General features: G+C 47.7%; 1 protein-coding gene across 2 annotated transcripts in view; it reads left to right on the top strand.

Moving 5' to 3' along the window:
* Positions 1-27,473, top strand: part of LOC118569805 (core histone macro-H2A.2) — a 56,760-nt gene that overhangs the window by 18,972 nt on the left and 10,315 nt on the right. For both annotated transcript variants that reach the window (XM_036168058.1, XM_036168059.1), the window contains exons 2-7: positions 3,954-4,187; positions 8,238-8,344; positions 9,552-9,749; positions 15,845-15,955; positions 17,705-17,804; positions 22,458-22,547. In XM_036168058.1, coding sequence (XP_036023951.1) covers positions 4,016-4,187; positions 8,238-8,344; positions 9,552-9,749; positions 15,845-15,955; positions 17,705-17,804; positions 22,458-22,547 — 778 coding nt within the window. In that variant the 5' untranslated portion in view covers positions 3,954-4,015. The remainder of the gene's footprint in view (positions 1-3,953; positions 4,188-8,237; positions 8,345-9,551; positions 9,750-15,844; positions 15,956-17,704; positions 17,805-22,457; positions 22,548-27,473) is intronic.

The raw sequence follows: 27,473 nt of genomic DNA, 5'->3' as shown, positions 1-27,473 counted from the left end.
TCTAGCTCTTAGGTGGTGTTCCCTGGGCCTTGAAGGGGTAGTAGAGGGATGATAGAGACGTCCCATTTTCGGAAAAACGAAAGCGGAAGTGCCAGAGAGATGGCTGAGCAGTTAAGAGCACAGGCTGCTCTTCCTGAGGACCCAGGGTTGTTCCACAGCACCCACATGACAGCTCACAGCTCATGGGATCCAGCGATCTCTTCTGGCTGTATGCATGAGCCTTAATACTCCTGCACATAAAACAGGCATTAAAAAAAAAAAAAGAAAGAAAAAGAAAGGATGACAGAGGAAGGCAGGAACAGTCTCTTTTAGGACTGAGCACTCTGAATGCCATAGTCTATGTGTGAAACACCTCAGTCATAACATACTGGAGGACACTGTAGGAAACTAAAGCCAGCAAGATGGCACAGTATGTAGAGGTGTGTGCCAGTAAGCCTGGTGACCTGAGTTCAATCCCCAGGACTCACATGGTGGGAGGAGAAAATCAGCCTCCTCTATTTGTCCTCTGTAGCATGGCATTCAGGTAAGCTCCCCAACCCATACAAACATATACACATACATGCATACATATACATATACATACAAATATACAAACATACATATATGCACACACATATATGCCCACATACATATATATACACATACATATATACATGCATACATACATGTATACACACATACATACAAATATACATACATATATACCCACATACATATGTATACACACATACATATATATACACAATACATATATACCCACATACATATTCCTACATACATACATATATACACACACACATACATGCACACATAGATACATACATACTATCTTAGTTAGTGTTTCTATTTGTGCGAAGAAACACCATGACTAAAAGCAAGGTAGCAAAGAAAGAATTTATTATGCTGACACTTCCACATCCATAGTCCATCACAGAAGGAAGCAGGGCAGGAACTCAAACAGGGCAGGATCCTGGAGGCAGGAGCTGATGCAGAGGCCATAAAGGGGTACTGCTTACTGGCTTGTTCAGCCTGCTTTCTTGTAGAACCCAGGACCACCAACCCATGTATGGCACCATCTACAATGGTGGCATCAGTCACAAGAAAATGCGCTACAGGCTTGCCTACAGCCTGTTTTTTTCTTTTGGTTTTTCAAGACAGGGCTTCTCTGTGTGGTCCTGGCTATCCTGGAACTCACTCTATAGCCCAGGCTACACAAAGATCTGCCTACCTCTGCCTCCTGAGTGCTGGGATTAAAGGTGTGCGCCACCACTCGGCTCTACAGCTCTATCTTATGGAGGCATTTTCTCAACTGGGGTTTTCTCCTCTCAGATGAGTCTAGCTTGTCAAGTTAACATAAAATTATCCAGCACACATACATACACACACAAACACATCCATCCATACACACGTGCATACATATACATACATACATACATACAGATACTATCAAACACACACATGTATGTACACACACACACACACACACACACACACACACACACGTAAATTTTTTAAACAGTGGCCCATGCCAGGTTCAGTAACCTTAGTTGTGTGTCTCCCAGCAGCCAGGCACTTATTTAGTACTGTCCCCATCAACCCTGAGCCTCCTTTGGCTTTCTCATTGTGTGTGGGCTGCAGCTAAGACAGTCGTGGAAAGATGAGCCATTGTCTCAGTGGGCAGAATCAACTCCAGTTAATTTTGACTTTCTCATTTCTGTCAACAAGAGAATGCTGACACCCTGGAGTAGCTGTGATTCATTTCCTAGGAATGTCTGTGGCTTTGCTCCTGTTTGCCCTGTGTGATTCGCTTATTCTCAGTTACAATACTCCATAATTATATATATTGTTATACATATCATAATGTAGACATACAAGTTATTGTGATGGTTTGAAAGAAAACGGCCCCCATAGAGAGAAGTGGTCTATTAGGCAGTGTGGTCTTGTTGGAGTATGTGTGACCTTGTTGGAGGAAGTGTGTCACTGTGGGTGTGGGTTTTGAAGTCCCTTGTGCTTAAGCTATGCCCAGGGTCACAGTTCATTTCTTATTGCCTTTGAATCAAGATGTAGAACTCTCAGCTCCTTCTCCAGCACCAGGTCTGCCTGCATGCCACCATGTTTCCCGCCATGATAATAATGAACTAAACCTTTGAAACTATAAGCTACCCAAATTAAATGTTTTCCTTTATAGAAGTTGCTGTGGTCATGGTGTCTCTTCACAGCAGTTGAAACTCTAACTAAGACAATTATAAATAGTATATGACTTTTTAGGGGGGGGGTCACCATATTCCCTTACCTGACAGCTCAAGATCAACCCATCCCTTTAACAACTATTTTTAGCCTTAAAAAGACTGTGTTGTCAGGTGGTGGTGGCACATGCCGTTAATCCCAGAACTCGGGAGGCAGAGGCAGGAGGATCCCTATGAATTCGAGGCCAGCCTGGTCTACAAAGTGAGTTCTAGGATAGCCAGGACTGCTTCACAGAGAAATCCTGTCTCAAAAGAAAAAAGGCTATGTCTGGGCCAACCTAATCTACATAGTGAATTCAGGATAGCCAGGGCTACACAGAGAGACCCTGTCTCAGAACAATAACAGCAGCAAGACTGTGTGCAGGATGCTATAGTTGTTTGATCTTGGCTCAGAATATGACTTCCGTAAAGGACAGTATGTTGGTGCATTGTTGTTGGTGCATTACACAGAGTCCACCTCTCTGGGCCAACTTCAGAAGTCTCCCCAGAGTCATCCTGGATTCCCCATCCCAGGAGCAGAAGCCTCAGTTGTGTTATGGCTTTCTGATTGCTAAGTAGCAGCATGTTCCATTAATACTGCCCTTCCTGGAGGGTTTCTGGGGTTGGGGCTGCAGCTCTGTTGGAGAGAGCTTGCCTAGTATGCATGAAGGTCTGGGTATGGTCCCCAGCACCACATAAACTTATGGTGGTGCATGACTGTAATTCTAGCACTCAGGAGGTAGAGGCAGGAGAATCAGAGGTTCAAGGTCATCCTCAACTATCTATTAAGTTCCAGGTCACCCTGGGCTACCTGAGACCCTGGATAAAAGGAAGAAAGGCTGTGTTAGACAAGCTGAAATATTTCCTTTTGAGAAACATATGTAGGCTTATTTATATCACTCAAAACTATGGCCAGCCATGGTGGTGCACACCCACCTTTAGTCCTAGCACTGAGGAAACAGGGGCAGGTGGATCTCTGTGAGTTCACGGCCAGCCTGGTCTACAGAGTGAATGCCAGGCCAGCCAGGACTACATAGTGAGCTTGTCTTTAAAACAAAACAACAAACCGGGCGGTGGCGGCGCACGCCTTTGATCCCAGCACTCGGGAGGCAGAGCCAGGCGGATCTCTGTGAGTTCGAGGCCAGCCCTGTCTACAGAGCGAGATCCAGGGCAGGCACCACAACTATACAGAGAAACCCTGTCTCGAAAAACAAAAAAACAAACAAAAAGCTAACTATGGAGCCAGGCGTGGCAACGCTCACCTGTCATCTCAGCATTTACGAAGTGGAGGTAATAAGAATGAGAATTCACAGCTAATCTTGAGTATATGAATATCTGTATTTAAAAAAAAAAAAAACTTGAATCATATCTGCAAAATCTCTTTTCCATGCAGAACAACATCCACAGGTTCTGGGGACAAGGAGATGGCATCTAGGCTATCACCGCACAGCTGGGCACAGGAGCGGAACTTCCCTCTCTAGTGACAGCTTCCTTTGGCCTCTGCTGCTCAGGGCTGCCCCGCGCGGGGAGGAGAGGGATGTTGGTATGGGGGCTGCGGATGCCTTTCAGAGGCCCTGCCCAGCTCATGCCTTCAGCTTCTCGGGCCAGCAGCTAGGGTTCAGCTGCCTCCTCGGGGCAGCCAGACATGTCACAGTGTGTCCTGCAGCCACACTGATGTGCCCCTGGTGTTTCCAGCCAGCCTCAATCCCTGCCTTCTTTCCTCTCTAGTATTGTGTAAGTGCCAGGAGGAGGCCACCGTGTCAGCAAGCTGAGAGAGAAACTGAGGCAAGATGTCAGGCCGGAGCGGGAAGAAGAAAATGTCCAAGCTGTCGCGGTCAGCCAGGGCCGGTGTCATCTTTCCAGTAGGTCGGTTGATGCGTTACCTGAAAAAAGGGACATTCAAGTACCGGATCAGTGTCGGCGCACCCGTCTACATGGCTGCTGTCATTGAATACCTGGCAGGTAATTCCAACATGTCAGGAGGATGCTATGGGTCACCCAGTGCCTGGCTCAAAGATATTGCAGGTGATGACAGGGCTTTTCCTGGCCGGCTTGGCCAAGGTCGGCTTCTAGAGGCTTTGGGGAAGGGCTTTGGAAAGTCGGTCCACGTAGGACAGAGAGCCCACAATTAAGCTACCCTTCTGTACCTGCCAAGCGAAGGGCGGCTTACATTAGCAAACACTGTATATGACTAGCTAAGCTCCCAGAGAGAGAGTGCAGAGAGGATTCTGGGAAAGGAAGAGAGGGCTCTTCACTCTGAAACAGATTGTTCATTGAATCCCTGGGGCGGAGGGAGTTATAGGGTTGTTTTGTTTTGTTTCTTTGTTTGTTTTGTTTTTGTTTGTTTGGTTTATATGTGTAAAGTAGAAGGGTTGGAGGGATGGTTCAGTTGGTAAATGCTTGCCATACATTTATGAGAACCTGCGTTTGATCCCCAGCACTCATGTAATAACTGGGCACAGTGCCACACACTTGAAATCCTGGCACTGGAGAAGTGTAAACAGGTGTACCCTTGAGGCTTGCTGGCTCGCCAGCCTTGCCAATCAGTAAGTTCCAGGTCCCAGTGAGAGAACCTTTCTCAAGATTGAGGTGGATAGCCCTTGAAGAATGACATCTGAGATTGACCTTTGCGTGCGCGCACACACACGCGCGCACACACACACACACACACACACTCAAGAACACAATCTCATCATGTTTGTTTGGAGAGCATGGTACCTATTGAGCCGTGTCCCCAGCCCCAAGAAGACAGGCTTTGGTTTTGACCCAGGATCTCTATTGCCCAGGCTGGCCTGGAACTCACTGTTTCACCAAGCTGGCTTCACACACATTCGATCCTCCTGCCTCAGCCTCCTCAGTGCTGGGATCACAGGAGTGCACCGCTCCACCCATTGGTGAGAAGCTCGGTGCACTTCTTACTTAATTCCACCTGATGTTCAGTCCTCGAGTAGTAAACCGAAACAAGACTTAACAATGGTGTGGGTGCTTTTTAAGAGATACATATGTAACCCGGTATGGTGGTGCACGCCTTTAATCCCAGCACTTGGGAGGCACAAGCTGTCGGATCTCTGAGTTAGACCCTGGTCTACAGAGCAGTCCCAAGACAGCCAGGGCTACCCAGAGAAACCTTGTCTCGACAGCAAACGAAGGAAATCTATGCAAGTCAAACATACAAAAGTGGAGATAACTAAGTGGGATCAGTCCCTCTAACAATGTCACAGTTTGTCACACACACACACACACACACACACACACACACACACACACACACCAAGGTTAAGTGCCGTGAGAATACTGCCCAGTTAAAGAAGAGCAACCCCCTGGAAACTCTAACCTCAGTATTCTAAGCAGTCAAGAGGCAGAGGCAGACGGATTTCTATGAGTTTTGGGCTAGCCTGGTCTACATAGTGAGGGCCAGGCCAGCCAGAGCTACATAGAATTTTTAAGAGAAGGCAAAGCTGAGCATCAACCTGAAGCCACAGACCAGATAGTCTAATACAGCATTAATTTCAAAGTATCAGTCCCTACAGGTATGTTCATACTTGTTACACTGCAATGACCCAACCTTTAATTCAGCAAATGAGGCTGTGGATCTAATAAGATGGCTTAGTAAATAAAGCGTTTGCTATGCGAGCCTGAGGGCCTGAGTTAGTATCCCAACCCCCACGCAAAAGCCGTGCGTGGCTTGTAACCCCAACACTGGGAGAGACGGAGACAGGCAGATCCCCAAGGCTCACTGGTGGGCCAGTCTAGCCAAAAGATCAAGGTCTCATTTAAGTGAGAAACTCTCAAAAAATATGGTGTAAAAAAAGGAGAGCATGATCCCTGATGTCAACGTCTGCCTCCACACAAGCACACAGGCACCGTGTGCACGTGCAAACACACACACACACACACACACACACACACACACACACACACAGAGCCTATGGTCACTGTGTCAGTGAACCAGTGAAGTGTTAGTGAACTTGCTAGCCATTGCTGAGTATTCCAGGAAAGGCATGAGAAGAATTTGCAGTTCATTAGTGCCTTCCATTCTGGAAATTCCATATAAATATTTAACTCCGAAGTTTGTTTTATTCTGTTTTTGTTCATCACATCTGCCTGGCTCATATGGTATACTTAGGCCAAATTCAACTATTGCCGTCAATTTTTTGGATGCTGGCAACTTTATGGGCTCTTCTGTTTGAAGTTAAGTTGATTGTGAAGACACGTGTGGAATCAATCCCCTGTTCATTTCAGGCCTGGGTATTTATGCTGTTGTATCAGCGGAGTGCTTCAAAACACAGACCTGTCTACGGACATTGGCGCAAACCCACACACCATTTCCTTCCCTCTTTCTCCAGCTTTCTAGTAAATACTTTCTCATTCAAACTCATCCCTTTAGTTTTTCATTTTCTTGTTTGTTTGTTTGCGTCCCACTGTGTAGCCCAGGCTGGCCAGGAACTTGGGCTCCTTTTCCTTCAGCCACCCACATGCTGGGATTTGTAAACACCAAACGTATTCACACTTAAAAAAAAAACAAGATTTGGTTTTTACTTTTATTTGTGTATGTGTCTATGTGAGTGTGTCCCACATTTGAATGTATTCCACATGAAGGCCAGAAGAAGGTGCTAGCTAGGCCCTGGAGTAACAGGAGATTGTGAGTCACCCCACCTGACAGGGATTCTGGGAACTGAACCCGGGTCCTCTGGAAAATCAGCCAGTGCTCTTCATCACTGAGCCATCTTGCCAGCCCTCCTGTCACACTTTTTAAAACAAACGAATCATCGTTCCGCAACTGAAGAGAAAGTAAAATAAATTTTTAATTAAAAATAAGGCAAATCTTTACAAAAACAATAACACTATAACAATAAAAGTGAAGAAGAAAGAAAAGTAGCAAATGAGACAGAAAGTCAGGCATGGTGGCACACGCCTTTTATCCCAGCACCCAGGAGGCAGAGGCAGGCAGATCTCGGTGAGTTCGAGGCCAGCCTGGTCTACAGAGTGAGTTCCAGGACAGCCAGGCTACAGAGTGAAACCTTGACTCAGGCAAACAAACAAATCCAGAAAAAGAAATGAAATAAGAAGGCCAGTGAGATGGCTTATTGGTAAAGGCACTCGCCTTACCCACTGGCAACCTGAGTTAAATCCCCAGAATCCATCTTTACAACCGACCCCACAGAGTTGTCCTGTGACCTCCACGTGTACTCTGTGGCACACTTGCCTCCCCCCCCCCCCCACACACACATCAACAAATTTTTGGAGAAATAAAAAGGATGGCCCAGTGGTTAAGGACACTGGCTGCTCCTGCAGAGGACCTAAGTTTGATTCCTAGCAACCACATGGTGGCTCACAGCTGTCTCTAGCTCCAGTTCCAGGGAATCCAAAACCCTCTTCTGAACGCTATCGTCTCCAGGCACATCCATGGTGCACACATATACACACAGGCAAAACGCTTAAAGACACACAAGATACAAATTTAAGAGAAATAAGAAATGACAGAGCTAGAGAGATGGCTCAGAGGTTAAGAGCATCGACTGCTCTTCCAGAGGTCCAGAGGTCCTGAGTTCAATTCCCAGCACCCACATGGTGGCTCACAACCATCTGCAATGAGATCTGGTGCCCTCTTCTGTATACATAATACATAAATAAATCTTTAAAAAAAAATAGAAATGACAGAGAAATAAATGGTATAAGATACTAGATATATCCAACCTGTGGCCTCTGGGCCCCACACACCTCTAGATAACTATGGATACAGCCCCCAAACAAAAACCACCAATTTTAGGGTGGGCAGGATGGCTCAGCAGGTAAAGACACATGCTGCACAAGTCTGACATCATGAGTCTGATTCCCAGAACCCACATAAAGGTGGAAGGAAAGAGCCAACTCCACAAAATTGTTCTCTGACCTCCACCCATGTACAAATGCACGCGCGCGCACACACACACTCACACACGCACGCACGCACACACACACACCAACAATAACATAAATTGATTGTCTCTTAAGCTCCCCTTGTAATTTCAGCGGAAATCCTCGAGTTGGCTGGGAACGCCGCAAGGGATAATAAGAAGGCCCGGATAGCCCCCAGACACATCCTGCTGGCTGTTGCCAACGATGAGGAGCTCAACCAGGTAGGTCTGCACCCTAGGCTCAGATGTGTGTGGGGGGACGGGGGAGAGCAGTTTGCCAGGCATGCTCCTGGGTGGACGCAGCCAGGCATCAGTCATTCCTGTGATAGTTCCCAGTCCCACCTCCACGCACGCAAGCACGCACGCACGCACGCACGCCAGGACAAGGTAGAGAAGAACAATTCTTGATAGCTCTGCATTCAAAGTCAAGATGAAACCCCCTCTTGAACAGACTCTGCTGTGCCGTCAAGACCTTGTCTCAGCACTAAATACAAGTCATCACATGCACGTACTATTCCTGGCAATTTCTTGACTCAAACCTTGTGGGTGATTTATTGGGCTCTGAGTAGGAGATTCCTTATTTATGCATTAGAACTGACTGACACCATAGTCAAGTGAACGCCTTCCTCCCCAACCGTGGGCAAGCTGGTGGGTAAATAGTCTGAGAATTTTTATTTATATTTATGTTCTGAGCTCACTCTACTCAAACTAAAGAATTTTCAAAGTTGCCATCCCATCACAGAGTAACTGTTTTCCAAAAAGGAAAAAAAAAAAGTAATAAAGATTGATCGCTAGAAAAATGAGAAACAAAGGTATGCGAATAAAAATCCACAAGCTCTTGTATCAGAGTCAATAGTGCTGTAATAACTGCACGTGTTTCTAGGCTCTCGAGTGGTTGGTGCTGCTCTGGTCACATATGGGTGGCTAGTGGTTCATGGATAAGCTGGGGGTTCAGACCACCCTCTGGTTTAAAAGACGCAGAATATATGGTCATGGGTTGATTATTCAAAATGTACCCATTGGGAGATGCATGATCAAACATATGTTCCTGACGGGATACAGGTTTGAGTGTGCAAGCCGCTGGATCTCAGTCTGGTGTTAACCTTTGACCCAGGTTTGACCAGCTGGGCTTCCCACCCGTGAAGCCCCCTACTCTCTGATGTCATCTGAAATCCCAGAGCCCTGAGCATCGTCCCAGTTTCAATGTCTCTGACCCTTTGATTTTGCCTTGTTTTGCCTTCTACGCAAGACCACAGCCCAACCGATACCCCCTGAGAAACGCTTTGCCAGCGTAGGACGGAAGCGCCGGGAACTGCATGTGAGCAGTTCTATTGGCTGAGCGGAAGCGGGACTCCAGCCTTGTTTGGCCAGCGCTGAGACCTGTGTTAGCCAGCCCAGACCTAACCAGCTCTTTCCATTTCTCTCTCAGCTGCTGAAAGGAGTGACCATCGCCAGTGGGGGTGTCCTGCCGAGAATTCACCCTGAACTCCTGGCCAAGAAGCGAGGGACCAAAGGAAAGTCAGAAACGATCCTCTCTCCACCCCCAGAGAAAAGAGGAAGGAAGGCCGCCTCGGGCAAGAAGGGGGGTAAGAAATCCAAGGCCACCAAGCCACGGACGTCCAAGAAGGTGAGTCCTGGAGCATTTCAGGAACCAGGTATCACCACTACCACAGGCACGCTGCTTCTCCATGGAAATCTGACACCCCGCCCCCCCCAAGGGATGAGATTAGGAGGTGGAGGCGTGGAGCAGTGGTGACGTCATGGGGGCACATCCTTCACGGGCAAGATCAGTGTCTGTCTTAGCTTCCATGCCCACTGCTGTGATAAAATATCCCAACGAAAGCAGCTTTAGGGAGAAGGAGTTTGTTTTGGCCGACAGTTCAAGGTATGCGGTTGGGGAGAGAGTCGAGGTTAGCAGGAGTTTGGAGCTGAGCATGGTGGGGTGGCTCTTGCCTTTAATTTCAGCACTGGAGGGGCAGAGGCAGGCAGATCTCTGAATTTGAGGACAGCCTGGTCTACAGAGGGAGTTCCAGGACAGCCAGGGCTACACAGAGAAACTCTGTCTTGAAATAGATAGATAGATAGATAGATAGATAGATAGATAGATAAAAGTGGCCAGAGTTTGGAAGCCACTGGTCCACATGCACAGACAGGAAACAGATACCGTAAATGAATATTCAGCTCCCTTTCTCCATGTAATGGTGTCCAGGATCCTTGCCAGGGAATGGTGCTGCCCACCATGGGCAGTACTAATGAAGTCAAAATAATCCCTCATAGACATACAGAGTCCCGTGTCCCAGGTGACTCTAGATCCTGTCAAGGTGACAGTCCCGACCTTCACAAAACCCTTCTAAGTGAGGCCTGAAACAGCTTCTCTCTCCATCACTTGAGGACCCAGTAACACAATGTCACCTGTGAGGAAGTGAGCCCTTACCAACACAGAATCTTCTAGAAGACCTTCATCTGGCTCTTCCGGGCCCTCTAGAATGAAGAGGACTGCATTTCTGTGCTTACAAGCCACACATCTGTGTTATTTGTCCTAGCAGCCCAAACAGGCTGAGATGTCCTTGCAGTTAGAGGGAAGTCAGTGTTGGCAGAGAACAGGAGGCACTGCACCTTTGCACTGGGATACAGTGATAACATGGTGTGTGGTGCAGGGTGTGGCGGCATAGACTTCTAATCCTGGTATGGGGAAGCTGGGGCAGGAGAATTAAAATTTGAAGCCAGCCTGAGCTATATAGTCAGTCTCAGTCCAGAGGGTAAAAAGGGACCAAGAGGATATGTATGCAGAAAAATAAAGAACCTTTGAGGTGGAGCTGGAGAGATGGGTCAGTGGTTAAGAATACTAGCTACTCTTCTAGAGGACCCAAGTTCAATTCCCACCACCCACTTGGTAGCTCACAACTATCTGTAACTCTAGTTTCAGGAGATCCCATGCCCTCTTCTGGCCTCTGAATGCACCAGGCATTGTACACAGTACACATACACATATGTAGGCAAACACTTAAACCCCTAAAATAATAGATAAGAAACATTTTAAAGAACCTTGGATTCTAGAGTTCACATGTTCATGTTTACAAACTCAAGAATGGTGATTTGATTTTCAGATCCTTTTTTAAAAGCAGAGCTGGGCAAGTACTCCCCTGTTGAGCCACACTCCCAGCCCTCAAAGGCCTCGTGTGTGCGTGTGTGCGTGTGCGCGTGTGCGTGTGCGTGTGCGTGTGTGACAGGCTTTCTATGTGTAACAGTCCTAGCTGTCCTAGTACTCACTTTGTAGAGCAGGCTGGCTTCCAACACACAGAGATCCACCTGCCTCTGCCTCCTGAGTGCCGGGATTAAAGGCATACACCACCGCCGCCCGGCTCCCTCAGATTCCTCTTACTGCCTACATTAGTCTGCTTTTATTGCTGAAATAACAAAATAGTTGAAATATTCAACTTCTGGGGAAGAGAGGTTCATTATGGCTCATGGTTTCATAGGTATCAAGTTCATATTCACTTGGCCTTGCTGCTCTGGACCCAGCTCAAGACATAGTAATATCTTGGCAATAGTGTATGTAAGAACAGAATTGCTTACTGCATTGTATCTAGGAAGTAGCAAGAAAAAAAAAGGAGAAACCAGGTTCCCAGCATCTACTTTAAGGGTATCCATTGGATGACCTGACTTCCTTCCACTATGCCCCACCTCCTGTAGTTTCCACCACTTCCCAATGGTGCCACAGGCTGCCAATCAAACCTTCAACACAAGACCTTCAGAGGACATTTAAGGGCTGAACTATAACACTGTCCCCACCAAAGTCAGGAACGACATCCACTCTGCAAAGTTCAGGTTGGCTGTTTAAGCCACCTTCAGGGTCTCACAGACAGTGCCCTGAATTTGGTCAGTAGATTCCAGGTGACTTGTGCAGCTTGCTAAGCTAAGTGGCTTAGCTCCACAATGCCGCCACTTACAAGTATTTTCATGTGCAGCCTAATACAGCAAGCACCAGTCACACGAGGCTATTGCAACTTGAATTAAAATTAAACTGGGGATATAGCTTAGTAGTGAAGCATGCACCCAACTTGCAAGAGGCCCTGGGTTTTCTCCCAAGCATTGCAAACAAACAAACAAAACAAAAAAACATCACCACCACAACAACAATAACTCCAAATAAAACATTTGGCCCTTCAAATACACTAGCCATGTTTCCTGTGCTCAGCAACCCCGAGCAGCAGAGATTACCAAGTGTTTCCATCCAGGGTAGTTCTGTTGAAGAACAGGAGCGTTGCCTCAGAGCTTGTAAGATTTTTCACCCCGCAGATCTCCATGATAACAAAAGATTGTACAAGAGTTCATGCCACTGCCACATGGCCCTAGGACAATCCTGGGGAGGTGGGAAGCCCAGCATTAATGCAGCTTCTTGACCCCACCACATGGCTTAGAATTCAGTGGTTCTCAACCTTCCTAACACTGCCACCCTTTAGTACAGTTCCTCATGTTGTGGTGACCCCCCCCCAGCCATAAAATTATTTTACTGTCTCCTCCATAACTGTAATTTTGCCATTGTTATAAATCATAATGTAAATATCTGATATGCAGGATATCTACTCTTTGACCCAATGCAGGTTGAGAATCACTGTCTTAGATGCTTGTCATGAACTGCAGGCATAAAAAGATTAACATAGGTAGCCAAAAATAACATCTCTATGTCCAGATTTGGATGAAAACTATAGGGACCTGTGAACACCTGTAATAATCATTATGATACTGTTAGGTTTTTGTTGTTTTTGTTTGATTTGTTTTGTTTTTCTTTTTCTTTGTTGTTTTTTATTTTATTTATTTATTATTTACAGTGTTCTGTCTGCATGTATGTCTGCAGGCCAGAAGAGGGCACCAGGTCTCATTACAGATGTTGTGAGCCACCATGTGGTTGCTGGAAATTGAACTCAGGACCTCTGGAAGAGCAGCCATCTCTCCAGCCCCTCTTTTTGTTTGTTTAATGAAGCCTAGGTTGGCCTCACTTGTCTATATAGCTGAGGATGACTTTGAACTTCTGATCCTGTTCTGTCCACCTCCTGAGTGCTTGGATACTATCATGCCTTGTTTTTTGAGTGCTAGGGATTGAACCCCAGGCTTCCTACCTGTGAGGCAGGCACTCTACCAACTGAGCTGCATCACCTCCCCAAATTGTTTTACCCTTTTGTTGGTGGAATAGTCTGTCCCACCAATCAGCTCCCAAATAACCACACAAAGACTTATTATTAATTATAAATGCCTGGCCAATAGCTTAGGCTTGTTAGTAACTAGCTCTTACAACTTAAATTAACCATTTTTACCTATCTACATGTTGCCACATGACTAGTGGCAGTTACCTGTCCTCTTATATGTCTTGCTCCCTCTGCACCTCACTGGCAACTCTGCCCTTTTTCTTCCTAGAGTTCTTTCTGTCTGGCTCTCCTGCTTGGCTATGGGCCATTTAGCTCTTTATAAACCAGTGAGAGCACCACATCTTCACAGTGTACAAAAAGACTATTTTACAACACCCTTTTCTTTCCCTTTTATTGCTGTCTCTGGTTTCCCTCCATCAAGAAACAACGAAGTATTGCTGCCATGAGGACCAGTCTTCAGCAGCTCAGGGATTGAGGGGGATCCATAGAGTTGATGAACTAATCACTCAACTTGACTTTTCTATCCGAGGGAGTAGACAATTCTATGAGGCTGGCAAAAAAGGACAAAACTCTCTGGGGTTGGTGAAAAAGGGAAGCACGCACACACACACACACACACACACACACACACACACACACACACACACAGCTCTAGCATGACAGGATCTCACCTAAGATGCTGATGAATGGCAAACCTTCAGGAGGTCAGAGAAACTGAAGAGGAGATGCATAGCAGGACAGACAGACAGACACGCAAGGACTTCTCTGAGGGCCAAAGCTTAGTTCTTCATTTTATTATTCTTTTTTGTGTGTGTGGGGGGGGGGGGTTCAAGACAGGGTTTCTCTGTGTAGCTTTGCGCCTTTCCTGGATCTCACTCTGTAGCCCAGGCTGGCCTCGAACTCACAGAGATCTGCCTGGCTCTGCCTCCCGAGTGCTGGGAGTAAAGGCGTGCACCACCGCCACCTGGCCTATTTTATTATTCTTTCTGTTACTGGTTCTACTCTATTTCTTCTCTGTTGTTTTTCTGCCCTGATGTTTCCCTTCTGTCTCTCTTGATGTCTTCCTTCTAACTAACTTTAAATTTTCCCTTACAGCTCATATACCCCAGCAAAAATTTTCAAGCAGTATAAAAATTACAACGTGGTTACTTTCTATTTTTCATGTGAATGATTACAATGAATACAAGTAAAAAACCAGCATGTTTTCCATATCTTATACATGATTAAACATTTTACATATTACAGATGAAAAATAAGTTGTCCCAAGAATCCATATACATTCATGTCTAAGCAACTTGTTATAGATTAAGAGAGTGTAAGCAAGCAAGGTATTTTTCTCAGCCAGTTCTTTGGTGGCAGGCTACATTTTGCGGTTACAAAGAAAGGATCAATCACATTATTATTTATCTCAAAAGGTAATCTTATAAGAAATCTTAAAAGAATCACAAACCTAAACTTTTATAAATGAAAAACAGTCAACTCTACTTTAAATCCTCAGGGTGCATATCCACTCATCAGCAGTTTTTTTATATCAGGAAGCTGAGGGCAGAAATGGGTACAAGGAATTAATCATCACCATTGATCATCAGCCCATCCTAGCAAGAAAGATTTGTCAGCCAGCAATAGCCAGGCTGCCATTGTTTTGTTCCCTGACCTCAGTGAGTCCCTTGTTCAACTACTAAAAGTGTGTCTTTATAAACTTTAAATTCTTCCCCAAGATTTTCTGCTTCAAAACCATTAACATAAACATCTTAACCTAACCTTATTGACGATTTTACATGTCTCAATTCTTTCTTAAGGGTGGTGGTTGAACCATTAATCTGCTCCAGCAGCAATGCTTGGAGAAAGTCAATCACTATTACCGTTAAGTAACAGTGCCCAGTGAGGGGCTGGGAACCCCCTGAGAGTTTTCATACAATCCATGGATTTTGAAGGATATGGTGACCATGAAGGCAACGATCAGAGCTCTGCTCAATAACAGCACGAGGTCCTCAGGACACGTCCTCCGTCCGGGCTTTGCCTCTCCAAGGCTCACTCAGGCGTGGCTTTGCCAGCAGCCCAACCACGTTCCATGAGTTCCAGTGCTACTTGTTGGTGCCCTGACATGGCCCCCGACACAGAAGAGCTTGGGATGTGGCTCACAAGCATTTGATTAGCTGATGTGAGGCCCTGAGTTTAATCTATAGACAACCCCCTCATCACAGCAAAGAAAATAAACAGTGGAGGGGCTAGCAGAGGGGTGAGCAAAGTGCAATGATATACATGTGTGACTGTCATAATGAAGCCTTTCATTTTGTGTGCCAGTGAAAAGATGGTAGAGGTCGGGAGGGAGGGAGAGAGGGAGGGTAGGAAGGATGGAGGGAGGGGAAGGGGGCAGAGAGAGACCAGGAGTGTAGCTCAGTAGCAGTGTCCACAAGATGCCCACAATAACTGCAAAACAAATCATCCAGAATTTACCACCTAACCACTTCCCTTCATACCCAAGTTGGTGGCAGCCATGGAAGGACCATCCTGCGGTCACAGAGGAAGGCTGTCCAGACTCTTTCTCATCTTTCCCTCTGGTTTTCACCCACAGTCCAAACCAAAGGACAGCGATAAAGAAGGAACATCAAATTCCACCTCGGAAGATGGGCCGGGGGACGGTTTCACCATCCTGTCTTCCAAGAGCCTCGTTCTGGGGCAGAAGGTAATAAACTCCGGACGGGCTGCGTTGAGCCCTTCTATATACACCCCTGTTCACAAGCCACTATGCTTCCTCTGTCCCTTCCTCCCTTCCATTCTGCTCTTGAATTGTCCTTTGTTTTTGTTTTGGTTTTGGTTTTTTTGTTTGTTTTTCGAGACAAGGTTTCTCTGCGTAGTTTTGGTGCCTGTCCTGGATCTTACTCTGTAGACCAGGCTGGCCTGGAACTCCTGGCTCTGCCTCCCGAGTGCTGGGATTAAAGGCGTGCACTACCACCGCCTGGCGAATTATCCATTTTTAAAGGAACAGGTGATATACTCATTCCTAGAGCAAACTAGGTCTTTGGTACTAAGAATGGCTTGTGCTGGTCAACCTAAGGTCAGCCTAAAGTCAGCCTAGAGAATCTGGTCAATAGGTGGTATTCCTGGTTCTGTTGGGAAATCCCCAAGCCCCAATTATGTCTGTACCCACCAAGAAAAATCCATTGCTAACTCCCAGCCAAGATCGAAGAGGCCCAGCTTCCAAGATTAAATGTCATTTAAAAGAGGGAGAGAATAGCAATGTATGTTTCTTGAATGTGCCGGGTGCTAGAAATGAATTATTTGTCAATAATTCAGTCTGCCTGCCTTCCTGAGCTGCAGAAAAAAAAAAATAAAATAAAATAAAAACCTAGCAGGATGAATTCCAGCAACATCTCAGCATGCAAATAATCCATCTCTGTGCGAGGCAAATTCACTAAGCAGACAGTTTATCATTCATGTCAACCAGGGCTGAAATAAGACACACAGGGAAGTAGCTGGTGAGTCAGAGAGATGGGTCAGCCTGCCGAACAAGTACATCTCCATCCAGACAGCTGGGGATCGCTAGGTCTCTAGGGAGCAGAGATGTAGCGGGTTCCTTATTCATTTCTGATGCAAAGAAAACTGAGCTGCAAAGAGGTGGGATGTATGTCCTCTCCAGGGCCATGAACGTTCTCCCAAACATATCCTAGAGTATCAGAAAGTTCCCGCTCACATGAGGAAAACAGTGGGAGATGCTCTTTATCCTACTCTGCCAAAAAACACACCAGACAGCACCAGGAATGTGGTACTCGAGCTGAGGATGTAGCTCAGGGGTAGAGTGCTCACCTGGTGCACAGAAGGCCTTGCGTGGATCCATAGCACAGAAGGATTGGAGAGGAGGTAGTTGTCACAGGTAGGGCAGGGTGGGAACCCAGAGCCTACTCCTTCTCCACGGCAAGACTGATGACCTCCCCAGATGTTCTGGACTATCTTGGGTGAGGCGAGAGCATGCCTCGGGCTGCTTTCCACACAGAGCTAATGAGGGGATGTGTCCATGGAGACCAAGGCCACCAGGGTCAGGCACAAAAGAAAGAAAGGAAGGGAGAGCCTGTTTCTGGTCCTGGCAGTGGAGGCTGGCTGGTCACACTCTCTGGCCTCAAGAGCTCCTGAACTTGGAGCCTGCTCAAAAGCAAACACCTGGAGGCCTGGTGTGGCGGCGCAGGCCTATAATCCCAGCATTAGGAGGTGGAGGCAGAAGGAGCTGAAGGCAAGCGTCAGCCACCTAAGAGAACTCAAGCCCAGCCTAAGCTACCTGAGGCCCTACCTCAAAACCAGACACACACCTGGGAATCTGAGCCCTCGTGCTGACTGTCAACCTGAATAGTTGAGACAAATAATGCCAACAGTTAAATTAAAATGGTCTTCAGTGGGAGTTGACCTTGCCCCTGTTCACCATCTTTTCTTTCTAACGCAGCTATCCCTGACCCAAAGTGACATCAGCCATATTGGCTCCATGAGGGTGGAGGGCATCGTCCACCCAACCACAGCCGAAATCGACCTCAAGGAAGAGATAGGTAAGGCCTGGCTGGGGTTTGGAGAGGTGTCATGGCGTAGCCCACTGTCCAGACAAGTTCTCATGGACTCAGTCATCCTCTGCCTGAGGTCCCATGTGGAAATGTCTCTCTGTGGGTCTCACTGGAGAGGAACAGATTTTGCTTTGATTCTACACAAATTTTGTGAAGTTTTTCTTAGAGTGTGATATACAGACAGACACAACACGATGATATTGTCTCAAAGTGACTGAGCTCAGCAGACTCACGTACCTGCCTAGTATGCACAAAGCCCGGGCTCACTCCTCAGCACGCCATAAACTGGGTGTTCTGTATCACGTGTGTAATAGTGGCATTCAGAAGAAGGTGGAGGCAGATGTATCAGAAATTTAAGATTGTCCTTGACCACGTAGGAAGTTTGAGGCTAGCCTAAGCTACATGAGACCTTGTCTCAAAGCAAACAGTGAACACTGCTGTACAACAGCACACTGGTGAGCGGACCCTCACCAGAAACCCTTCCAGCCCCACCCCTTACTATGATTTCCTCTAGAGGAAAACAGTCATCTAATAGCACAGAGTGGCTTGTTTAGCATTTTATTTAAATAGCCCCATATGTTCTTCAGGCCTGGCTCCTTTTGCTCAACTTAGTGTCTGCAAAATCCTCCCAAGCTTCTGAGTGTGTTTGTTTGTTTTCTTGGCTGTGTGGTATTTCACTGCATGACTATGCCACAGTGTGGGTTCCGTTCTGTGGCTGATGGCAGCACCTGGGTCATTTTCATATGAGGCCATCCTGATGAATGTGGTCGCAGAAGCTCTGGATTCAACTGCGCATGCGTTTTAAGCTCACGTGTCGAGAATGCTGTTCGTGAAAAGGAAAGGGAAGGAGATATGGGAACTCGGGGGTACACCACTATAATTTCTGCACTGAGGGAGCAGACAGGAGGGTCATGAGCTGCATGTGGAGATCCTATTTCAGTACTCCCCCCTCCCCACAAAAAAAGATACAGGGCGTGTAGAAAGCAGTCTATAAGGCTGCGTTATGAGTGGAGAAGGGAGCTGTGAGCAGCGAGGTAAAGGAGCTGAGTAGCGGGGCTGACACACTGTCAAAGGCAGGAGAAATAACAGCAAACACAGTGGCCACTCTCTGGTCCATTTGCTGCCATGTTGTCCATTTTCACAATATAGAACTGTTCTAAACTCTCCATTGAAGGGCAAATGGAGCAAAGGAAAGGCCCCCCACCCCAGGGACCCGGGGACCCAGGCCTGGCCCTGGGGAGAGTGGTTTGAAGCCATTGCCAGCAACTCATCCCTGGGTGGTGGCCCCAGACTGCTGGACTCCCTGTGTCTCTGGCACCAGAGGCCACTTGCTGTGCTGGAAAGCAGGTGGGGTGGCACTCAGCGGTAACAGATCTACAAAAACAGTCTCGTTCTGGGAGGCCAGAGAAAGGCTCTCCCCGCTGTGGAAAGGCTCCCCCTAGTGGCCAAATCTCCAGCTCTGTTTTGCTTGATGTCCTCAATTGCAAGCAAAGCAAGTTCCTGTTTCAGACATCCTCAGCGTTCTGCATTTTTCTGTCCAAAACATCAGAAGAGGTGCTTCTCTGTTTTGAAGCAGGATGGGGTGGGGTGCCGAGTTGTGGGAGCAAAAAGTCAAGCTTGGACCCCACTGGTGGACCCTGTGGCTGACCTCTTGGCGGTCAGGGGAGGTGAGATGGGCTGAGAAGCAGGCAGACAGGCAGGAGAGCAACCTCTGAGTCGCCTTGGTCTCCCTCCAGGCACTTATAGGTCACTTCCTAGCATGTGACTTCGGGTGTGTTTCCTAATCTCCCTGGACCTCCATTTCCTCATCCATAAGTGAGAATACAGTCGTACTCACAGGTGCTCCGAAGACCAGGCGGCAGGGGGCTGGATGTCACACCAGCTCACACCTACTCCCTAACTGGCCGGTCTTTATTGTTGCCGTGTTGCTAGGAGACCTGCCATCATGAGTCCATCCTGTACCACCCATGCCCAAGCCAGTCATGCTGTCTAGCCCAGGCCCTGCCTGATTTATTTTTTAAGTCTTGTGCTAGGGGATTCAAGTGTAGCTTGGTGGTAGAACCCATGCTTACTATGCACAAAACCCTAGAGTCAATCTGCAGCACAAAAATGAAAACGTAAAGACACCTACTGCCAACCCTAATGGCCTGAGTTTGATCCCTGGGATCACATGGTAGAAGTAGAGAACCAACCCACGCAAGTTGTCCTTTGACCTGTACACACATGTGCACACATGTGCGTGCACATACACACACTAAGTGAAAGGGGGGAAGCAAGTCTCTTAACTCGTGGCCTCTCCCGCTCCTGTGCTTCTTTGCAGATTTTTTGCCGAGAAGCCAGGCTGATTTTCTCCCTGTCTGGATGTTGTTGCGTGTAGTCTCACTTCGGTTCTACCTGTTTATCTGTTTAAATTAATGGTAGATCCAGAGACTTCAAGACATTCAGGCTCAAGAAATAGGGTTTAGGGCAGTGGTTCTCAACCAGTAGGTAGAGACCGGGAGAAAACACAGACCACCCGAAAACACAGATATTGACATTACAATTCATAACAGTAACAAAATTACAGTTATGAAGTAGGAACAAAATAATTTTATGAGGGCTGGGGATTTAGCTCAGGGGTAGAGCGCTTGCCTAGCAAGCGCAAGGCCCTGGGTTCGATCCTCACCTCCAAAAATATAAAATAATTTTATGGTTGGGGGTCACCACAGCATGAGGAACTGTATCAAAGGGTCACAGCATTAGGAAGGTTGAGAACCACTAGTCTAGGGAGATGGCACTATGGTAGAGCGTTTGCTGGGTTCAATGCCCAGCACTAAAAAACAACTGGACAAGACTCCATGGCCAGTGACACACCATTGTGGCATTTTATCTCCATTTGTGGGGGGCGGGGCTGTCATGATGCCTCATCAGCTTAAGCACTCCTCGGTGGTTGGGAGTTGGTGTAGTTCTAGCACAGATGTGAGCCACCATGCCCCGTTTATTCTGTGCTGGGAACTGAACCCCAAGCTTCCTGCGTTCCAGGCAAGCCCCACATAGACGGAGCCACAGCCCCCTCCCCCACCCCCACTTCATTGTCAACCTCAATTAGCCCCTAAGCTAGGGAGAAGAGTGGGTTCACCTTGCCTCCCACACATCTCCGCCTGACCCCTGACCCTTGACCCCAAATGCGGAGTGCAGCAGTTTGGACTTAGGTGCCAGCTTCAGTCCCCAGCTGTCCCCAGGCTTCTGGGAGCCAGAAATGAGACTCAGAAATGTGTGGTGTCACAAGTACCATTTCCTGGTTGTGTCTCTATGAGACCTGAGCTACTTGAGGAAGAAGCCCCATCCACAACCCCAGGGGAGAATGATTGTCTAGACACTGATGTAACTCCATCGATGCGTTCTGGCTCTCCAGAGATATGTGAGTGCGTGCCTGAGTGTGGAGTGAAGCTGGGTCACCCACAGAAACCTCTGAACCGAGTGATCGCAATGACAAATGATAACATTAAGTGCTTGGGATTAGAAGTGTTTCAGATTTGGGACGATTCGGGGATATTTGCATATGCATAATGAGATGTCCTGGGGATGGGACCCAAGTCCAAATGCAAGGTGATCCCTGTTCCCTAGAGACCCTCTACACAGTGGTGAGTGACCGCAGCAAGCAGGCGGTAGGAGCAGCATCTCATGCCCCGCCTGGTGTTCAAAGCTCTCATGCAGGCCCTGGGTGTTGGCACCCTCAGCCCTGTGTCCCCGCTCTTCTGTATACCTAGGATTCTTCAGCCCTCAGCAGTGGGTGGCCTTGGAGTTTCTGGGCAGGCTTAGGCATCAAGATTCCTCTGCACTTGCAGATAGATGGTCAGGGCTGCAGCTCTGGGGCCTGGGGTGTCTAGGAGCCTTGGGTTGCCCTGCCCCTAGGTTCCTGCCCTCAAGCAGCCCAGCTGTCAATCAGCGCCTAACCACCTTTGCGGCCCAAACTGTCACCGATAGTGACTTCAACAGATTTTTAGCAGTGCTTTGGCAATAAATGACACCTTCCCAGTATTCACGAAAGAGAGGTCCCCTCACGTGTCTCACACATAGCTGGGAGGTGATTTTACAGAATATTTTTAGTGGCCCTGGGTTTTGACAGCGATCCACCCATCACATGAGATTCCAGGTGTGGAGTCTTGCACTAGCTGTGTTGTGTTGGGATTTGGAAAGGTTTGGATTTGGGATTTTCAGAACGGGGTGTTCCACTTTGCTGGGACGTGGTTTGGTGGCAGATTATTTGCTTAGCGTGTGGAGGTCTTAGATTCCATACTCAGCAGTCCAAGAGAGGAAGAGAGGCCGAATGTGTGCGTGCACTTGCATGCATGCCTGTGCCTGCCTGCGTGCATGCGTGTGCCTGCCTGCGTGCATGCCTGTGTGTGCATGTTTGTGTGTGTGCATGTGTGTGTGTGTGTGTGTGTGTGTGTGTGTGTGTGTGTGTGTATCTTTTAACAAAGATTGTCATTCTCTAGTCTGACCTCTGTGCAGTGTCGCTAGTGACCACTGGCAAGCCAGGGTAACAAATGGGACATGTCATCCCTAGTTTTTAAGTTTTTCCTGACCTACTAACATGCCCAACAATGTGACTCTCTTGAAAGGTCATTCACCACGGCCTCCATTGTTCTTCTTTTGTAGGAAAAGCCTTGGAAAAGGCTGGGGGTAAAGAGTTCTTGGAAACAGTAAAGGAGCTTCGCAAATCCCAAGGCCCTTTGGAAGTTGCTGAAGGTAAGTGTGAGACTGGGCTGCATCTCAGCCTGGCTCAAGGGTACCCTTGCAGTCTCCAGCTTTCCACATCCGTACACGGTCACTGTATACAACAGGATATGCCATCCCTAAAACTCACATAAAAAAAGCCAGTCATGCCGGGCGGTGGTGGCGCACGCCTTTAATCCCAGCACTCGAGAGGCAGAGCCAGGCGGATCTCTGTGAGTTCGAGGCCAGCCTGGGCTACCAAGTGAGTTCCAGGAAAGGTGCAAAGCTACGCAGAGAAACCCTGTCTCTAAAAACCAAAAAAAAAAAAAAAAAAAAAAAAAAACAGTCACATTCATTGTCACAGGCTTGTAACTCCAATGGTGGGGAGGTAGAGATTAGAGGATCCCTGGGGCTCATTGGCTAGCCAGTCTAACTTACTTGGTGAGGTCTAGGCCAGTGAGAGTCTGTTTCAAAGGAGGTGGCCAGTGTCCCTGAGGATAACACCAAGACTTCCCACTGTGGTGGTTTGAAAGAAAATGGTCCCCCAAAGGGAGTGGCATTATTAGGAGGCATGGCTTTGTTGGAGGAAGTGTGTCACTGTGGCCACATGCTCAAGCCACGCCCAGTGTCTCAGTCCGCTCATCTTCTGGTCAAGCTGTAGCCAGCACCATGTCTGCCTGCATGCCACATGTCCTGCCATGATGATAATGGACTGACTTCTGAAAATGGAAGCCAGCCCCAATTAAATGCTTTTCCTTTATAAGAGTGGCCACAGTTATGGTGTCTCTTCACAGCAACAGAAACCCTAACTGAGACACAGACAGACAGACAGACAGACAGACAGAGACAGAGAGCGCTTTAGCATTGCTCTGATCATTTGAGCAGCAGGTGTAGGTAGGTCATTTCTCACATGCTCTGGACTCTTGGATGGCTTATGGTCATGAACAGCAGAGGTGAACACTAAGGTGGTCTCCCAGGCTATTGGGTTAGTTTTGCATGTGCACAGTAAGATACACAGAACAAAAACTTTTACCCCATAAGCCTTTTAAAGCATATAATTCAGTGGTATTAAATACTTCTACAATGTTGCACAACCATCGCCAGAACTACTTCCAGAACTTTCTTATCACCTCTGACCAAAAGGCCAGGTCCTAGCAACCACTAATCTACTTCCTGTCCCCGTGGACTTGCTTGTAGTGGACATTTCACATAAATACTGTCATACAGTGGCCAGTCCTCAGTGTCTGGTGTCTTGCACTTGATGTAGTATTTTTTAATTTCGTATATGTTGTAGAGTATATCATCCCCTCTCCTTTGTGTGTGTGTGTGTGTGTGTGTGTGTGTGTGTGTGTGACTGAGTATTTGTGTCAGCATCCCTTCACTGTTGACAGAATACCTGTGAAAATCAATTTGATGGGGGAAAGATTTATTTGGGGCTCAGTTTCACAAGTTTCAGCCCAAGGCTGCATGGCTTCATTGTTCTGCAGCTTGAGGTGAAGCAGAGGCGGCATCTGGCCAGATGGCTCAGTGGACCAAGACACTTGCTGCCAAGCATGAGCACAGATCACTGCTCAAAGCAGTGGCTGTCCCCATGAGGTTACAACACATGGTACAGCACCCACCAAGCATGTGTGAGGCCCCGGGTCCGATTCCCAGTACTGGCAAAGGAAAAAAAAAGCCAGAATACAACTCCCATAGCTGGGACTAAAGAGATGGCTCAACAGTTGAGAACACTGGCTCCCCTTCCAGAGGACCAGGGTTCGAAGCCAGCACCCTCCCAGGAGCTCAGTCTGTAACTCCAGTCCCAAGGTACATAGACATACTTGCAGACAAAACACTGTACACAATTAAAAACAAAAAACAAAAAACCTCTCCCACAGCCTTCCACCCAGAGCTGTCGTTGGTGCAAGACCTGCGCCTTCTAAGACAGAGAGAGCAGAGAGTCCTCACCTGGGCCTGGACCACACTGTTCACAGCTACTAAATGTGAGATGCCCACCATAGGTCCATATATCTGAACACTTGGTTCCAGCAGGCATCAGTATTTGGGAAGGTTGGGGAACCTTTTGGGGTGAGGCCTAACTAGGGGGAGTGAGGATGACGCCATAGACTAATGGATTATAGCCTGAGAGTTCCTGTTCACGTTCTTCTTTCTGATCCTGTGTAACCAGCCACCTCATAGTCACTGACTGGAAGTACCCGGAAGGCCAAGTATTTTCTGCCCAAGGACATTATTGCCTCAGTCTGTGGGCCAAAATAAATCCTTTGTCCTCTAAGTAGCTTCTGTCAGGATCCTGCCACAGTGCCAGCTTCCCTCCGTCCTTATGGCTCAGACAGAGGTCTGAGTCAGCTGTTGAAGAGTTTACCTGGTCTGGGGGACTGGGGTCTGGAGGAGGATCCCAGAAAGTGCCTGGGAAGGCAAGAGAAAAACATCCAGGCAAGAAGCTCTGACATGTGTCTAAGCAGAATTCAAAAGTTGTGAATGAAAGGTGAAGTAGTTGTTAAAAGAGATCTCAACATGGGCTGGAGAGATGGCTCAGAGGTTAAGAGCACCGACTGCTCTTCTAGAGGCCCTGAGTTCAATTCCCAGCACCCACATGGTGGCTCACAACCATATGAGATCTGGCACCCTCTTCTATATTATATACATAATAAATAAATAATTGTTTGTTTGTTTGTTTGTTTTTCGAGACAGAGTTTCTTTGTGTAGCTTTGTGCTTTTTTCCTGGGACTCACTTGGTAGCCCCGGCTGGCCTCGAACTCACAGAGATCCGCCTGGCTCTGCCTCCTGAGTGCTGGGATTAAAGGTTTGTGCCACCAACGCCCGGCAATAAATAAATCTTAAAAAAAAAAAGAGTTCTCAGCAGGGAACTTTCCAGAGTTAAACGCAAGCTCTGGTTGAAAATGTTGGGCCGACTAAACGAAAGTAAATCCTGAACCTGGCCCATCACAGCGGCCAGGCAGGGGTTCAGAAGTCAAGATGGAATCATGAAAGCTGCCCGAGAGGAGAGGTGGACGGGTCATCTGTAAGGAGGTGGAAGTTGGAGCTGATGCGATAGGTCGGCCAGTGATGAGTCTCACCATGGGCTTAAAAGCCTAAATTCAGCCCCTGGGACCCTCTCAGTGGAAGAACTGGCTCCCCTGTGTTGTCCTCTGACATATGTGTACTGGGATGTACATGCATTAGTGTGCACACACATGCTCTTGCACAAACGTGTGTATGTACACGTGCACACAGACACACAAATATGATCCTCCCCCACCCCCCAAAAAAAAGAAAGAAAAATTAGATTTTTTCAAAATAAGGTGGGTAGCAGCTGACCTTGCCTCACGGAAGGGTAGCAAGTTCTGCCCTTGATCTTGGCATTAGTTGGATGGTGTCTCAAATGCTTTTCTGTTGTGGTGAGAAGACAGCACAGCCAAGACAAGTCAGAGAAGGAGTTTATTGGGGGCCTATGGTTTCAGAGGGTGAGTCTGTGGCCATCATGACAGGGAACATGGCTGCAGGCAGACATGCATGGTGCTAGAGCAGTAGCTAAGAGTTTACGCCTTGATCCACAGGCAGGAGGCAGAGAGAAAGCTAACTAAGAACAGCATGGACTTCTGAAATTTCAAAGTCTGGGCCAGTGATGCACCGCTCCCCGACAAGGCCACGCCTCCTAATCCTTCCCAAACAGTTCCACCAACTGGAGGCCGAGCTCATTCAAATGCATGAGCCTATGGGGGCGATTCTCATTCAAACCAACACAGATGGGATGAGGGCGAAAAAATGCCTAGGAAATATGAGCTATAGGCCAGTGCTTCAGAAGACAGGCAGCCTGGGACTGCTTAAATCCTCACAGAGGCTCCTGGGACCTGACCTCAGCAGACGAAGGACATGCATTTTATTGTTGTTATTATTGTTGTTGGGTTTTGTTGTTGTTGTTGTTTTTCAAGACAGGGTTTCTCCATGTAGCTTTGGTGCCTGTCCTGGATCTCGCTCTGTAGACCAGGCTTGGCCTCGAACTCACAGAGATCTGCCTGGCTCTGCCTCCCTGGTGCTAGGATTCAAGGCGTGCACCACTGCCGCCCGGCTGAAAGTCATGCATTTTATTTCTGGAAGAGCTTAGGTCCCCTACAGGCTGACAGCAGTCATGAGACAAAGTTACAAATGTGAAAACATTTCCCTCTTAGAATTGATAAAAGGACCAATAACAGTCCAGGCCCTAACACAGCTGCCCTTGCCAGACCCTGGTGGGAGCCCATGTGACTCCATGCATGCCCTCCAAGCCGGACCAGTCCATGCTGAGCCTCCGACCCTTGAGCTGTGTTGTGGGTGTCAGTGTGGCCCTGAATCAAGAGATTTATAGCCAATGAGAGGCCCAGGGTCACATAAGGCATCTCTTATCCAGGCTGCCCAGTTGCGTGGTGGAGGCTCAGAAAAGAACTGGGGGCTGAAGGACACAACCAAGCCTGGGCACAGAGGAGCCCGCCCCCTCTGATGACTGATGGCCACAGGGACTTCCCTCAAAGTCCTCAATAGCCATGGCTCCTTACTGATGGGGACCATGTTTAGGGGGATAAAAAGTCCGTGTAAACGAAAGAGAGACGGAAGGAGCGTGGTAGTTTGTAACTGGCCCTGCATAAGCTCATGGGGAGTGGCACTATTAGGAGGTGTGGCTTTGTTGGAGAAAGGGTGACCTTGTTGAAGGAAGTGTGTCCCTGTGGGGGTGGGCTTTGAGATTTCATAGATGCTCAAGCCATGCCCAGTGTCTCAGACCACTTCCTGTTGCCTGAGGGATCAAGATGTAGCTCCTTCTCCACTCTCAGCTCCTTCTCCAGCACCATGTCTGCCTGCATGCTGCCATGCTCCCCTACCATGATGATGATGGACTCAACCTCTGAAACTGTAAGCCACCGATTAAATGTTGTCCTTAAGAGTTGCTGTGGTCATGGTGTCTCTCCATAGCAATAAGAATCC

This window comes from Onychomys torridus, chromosome 18 (genome assembly GCF_903995425.1).
Source record: "Onychomys torridus chromosome 18, mOncTor1.1, whole genome shotgun sequence".
NCBI classification, from domain to species: Eukaryota; Metazoa; Chordata; class Mammalia; order Rodentia; family Cricetidae; genus Onychomys; species Onychomys torridus.
This window is presented reverse-complemented; position numbering and strand designations above follow the sequence as displayed.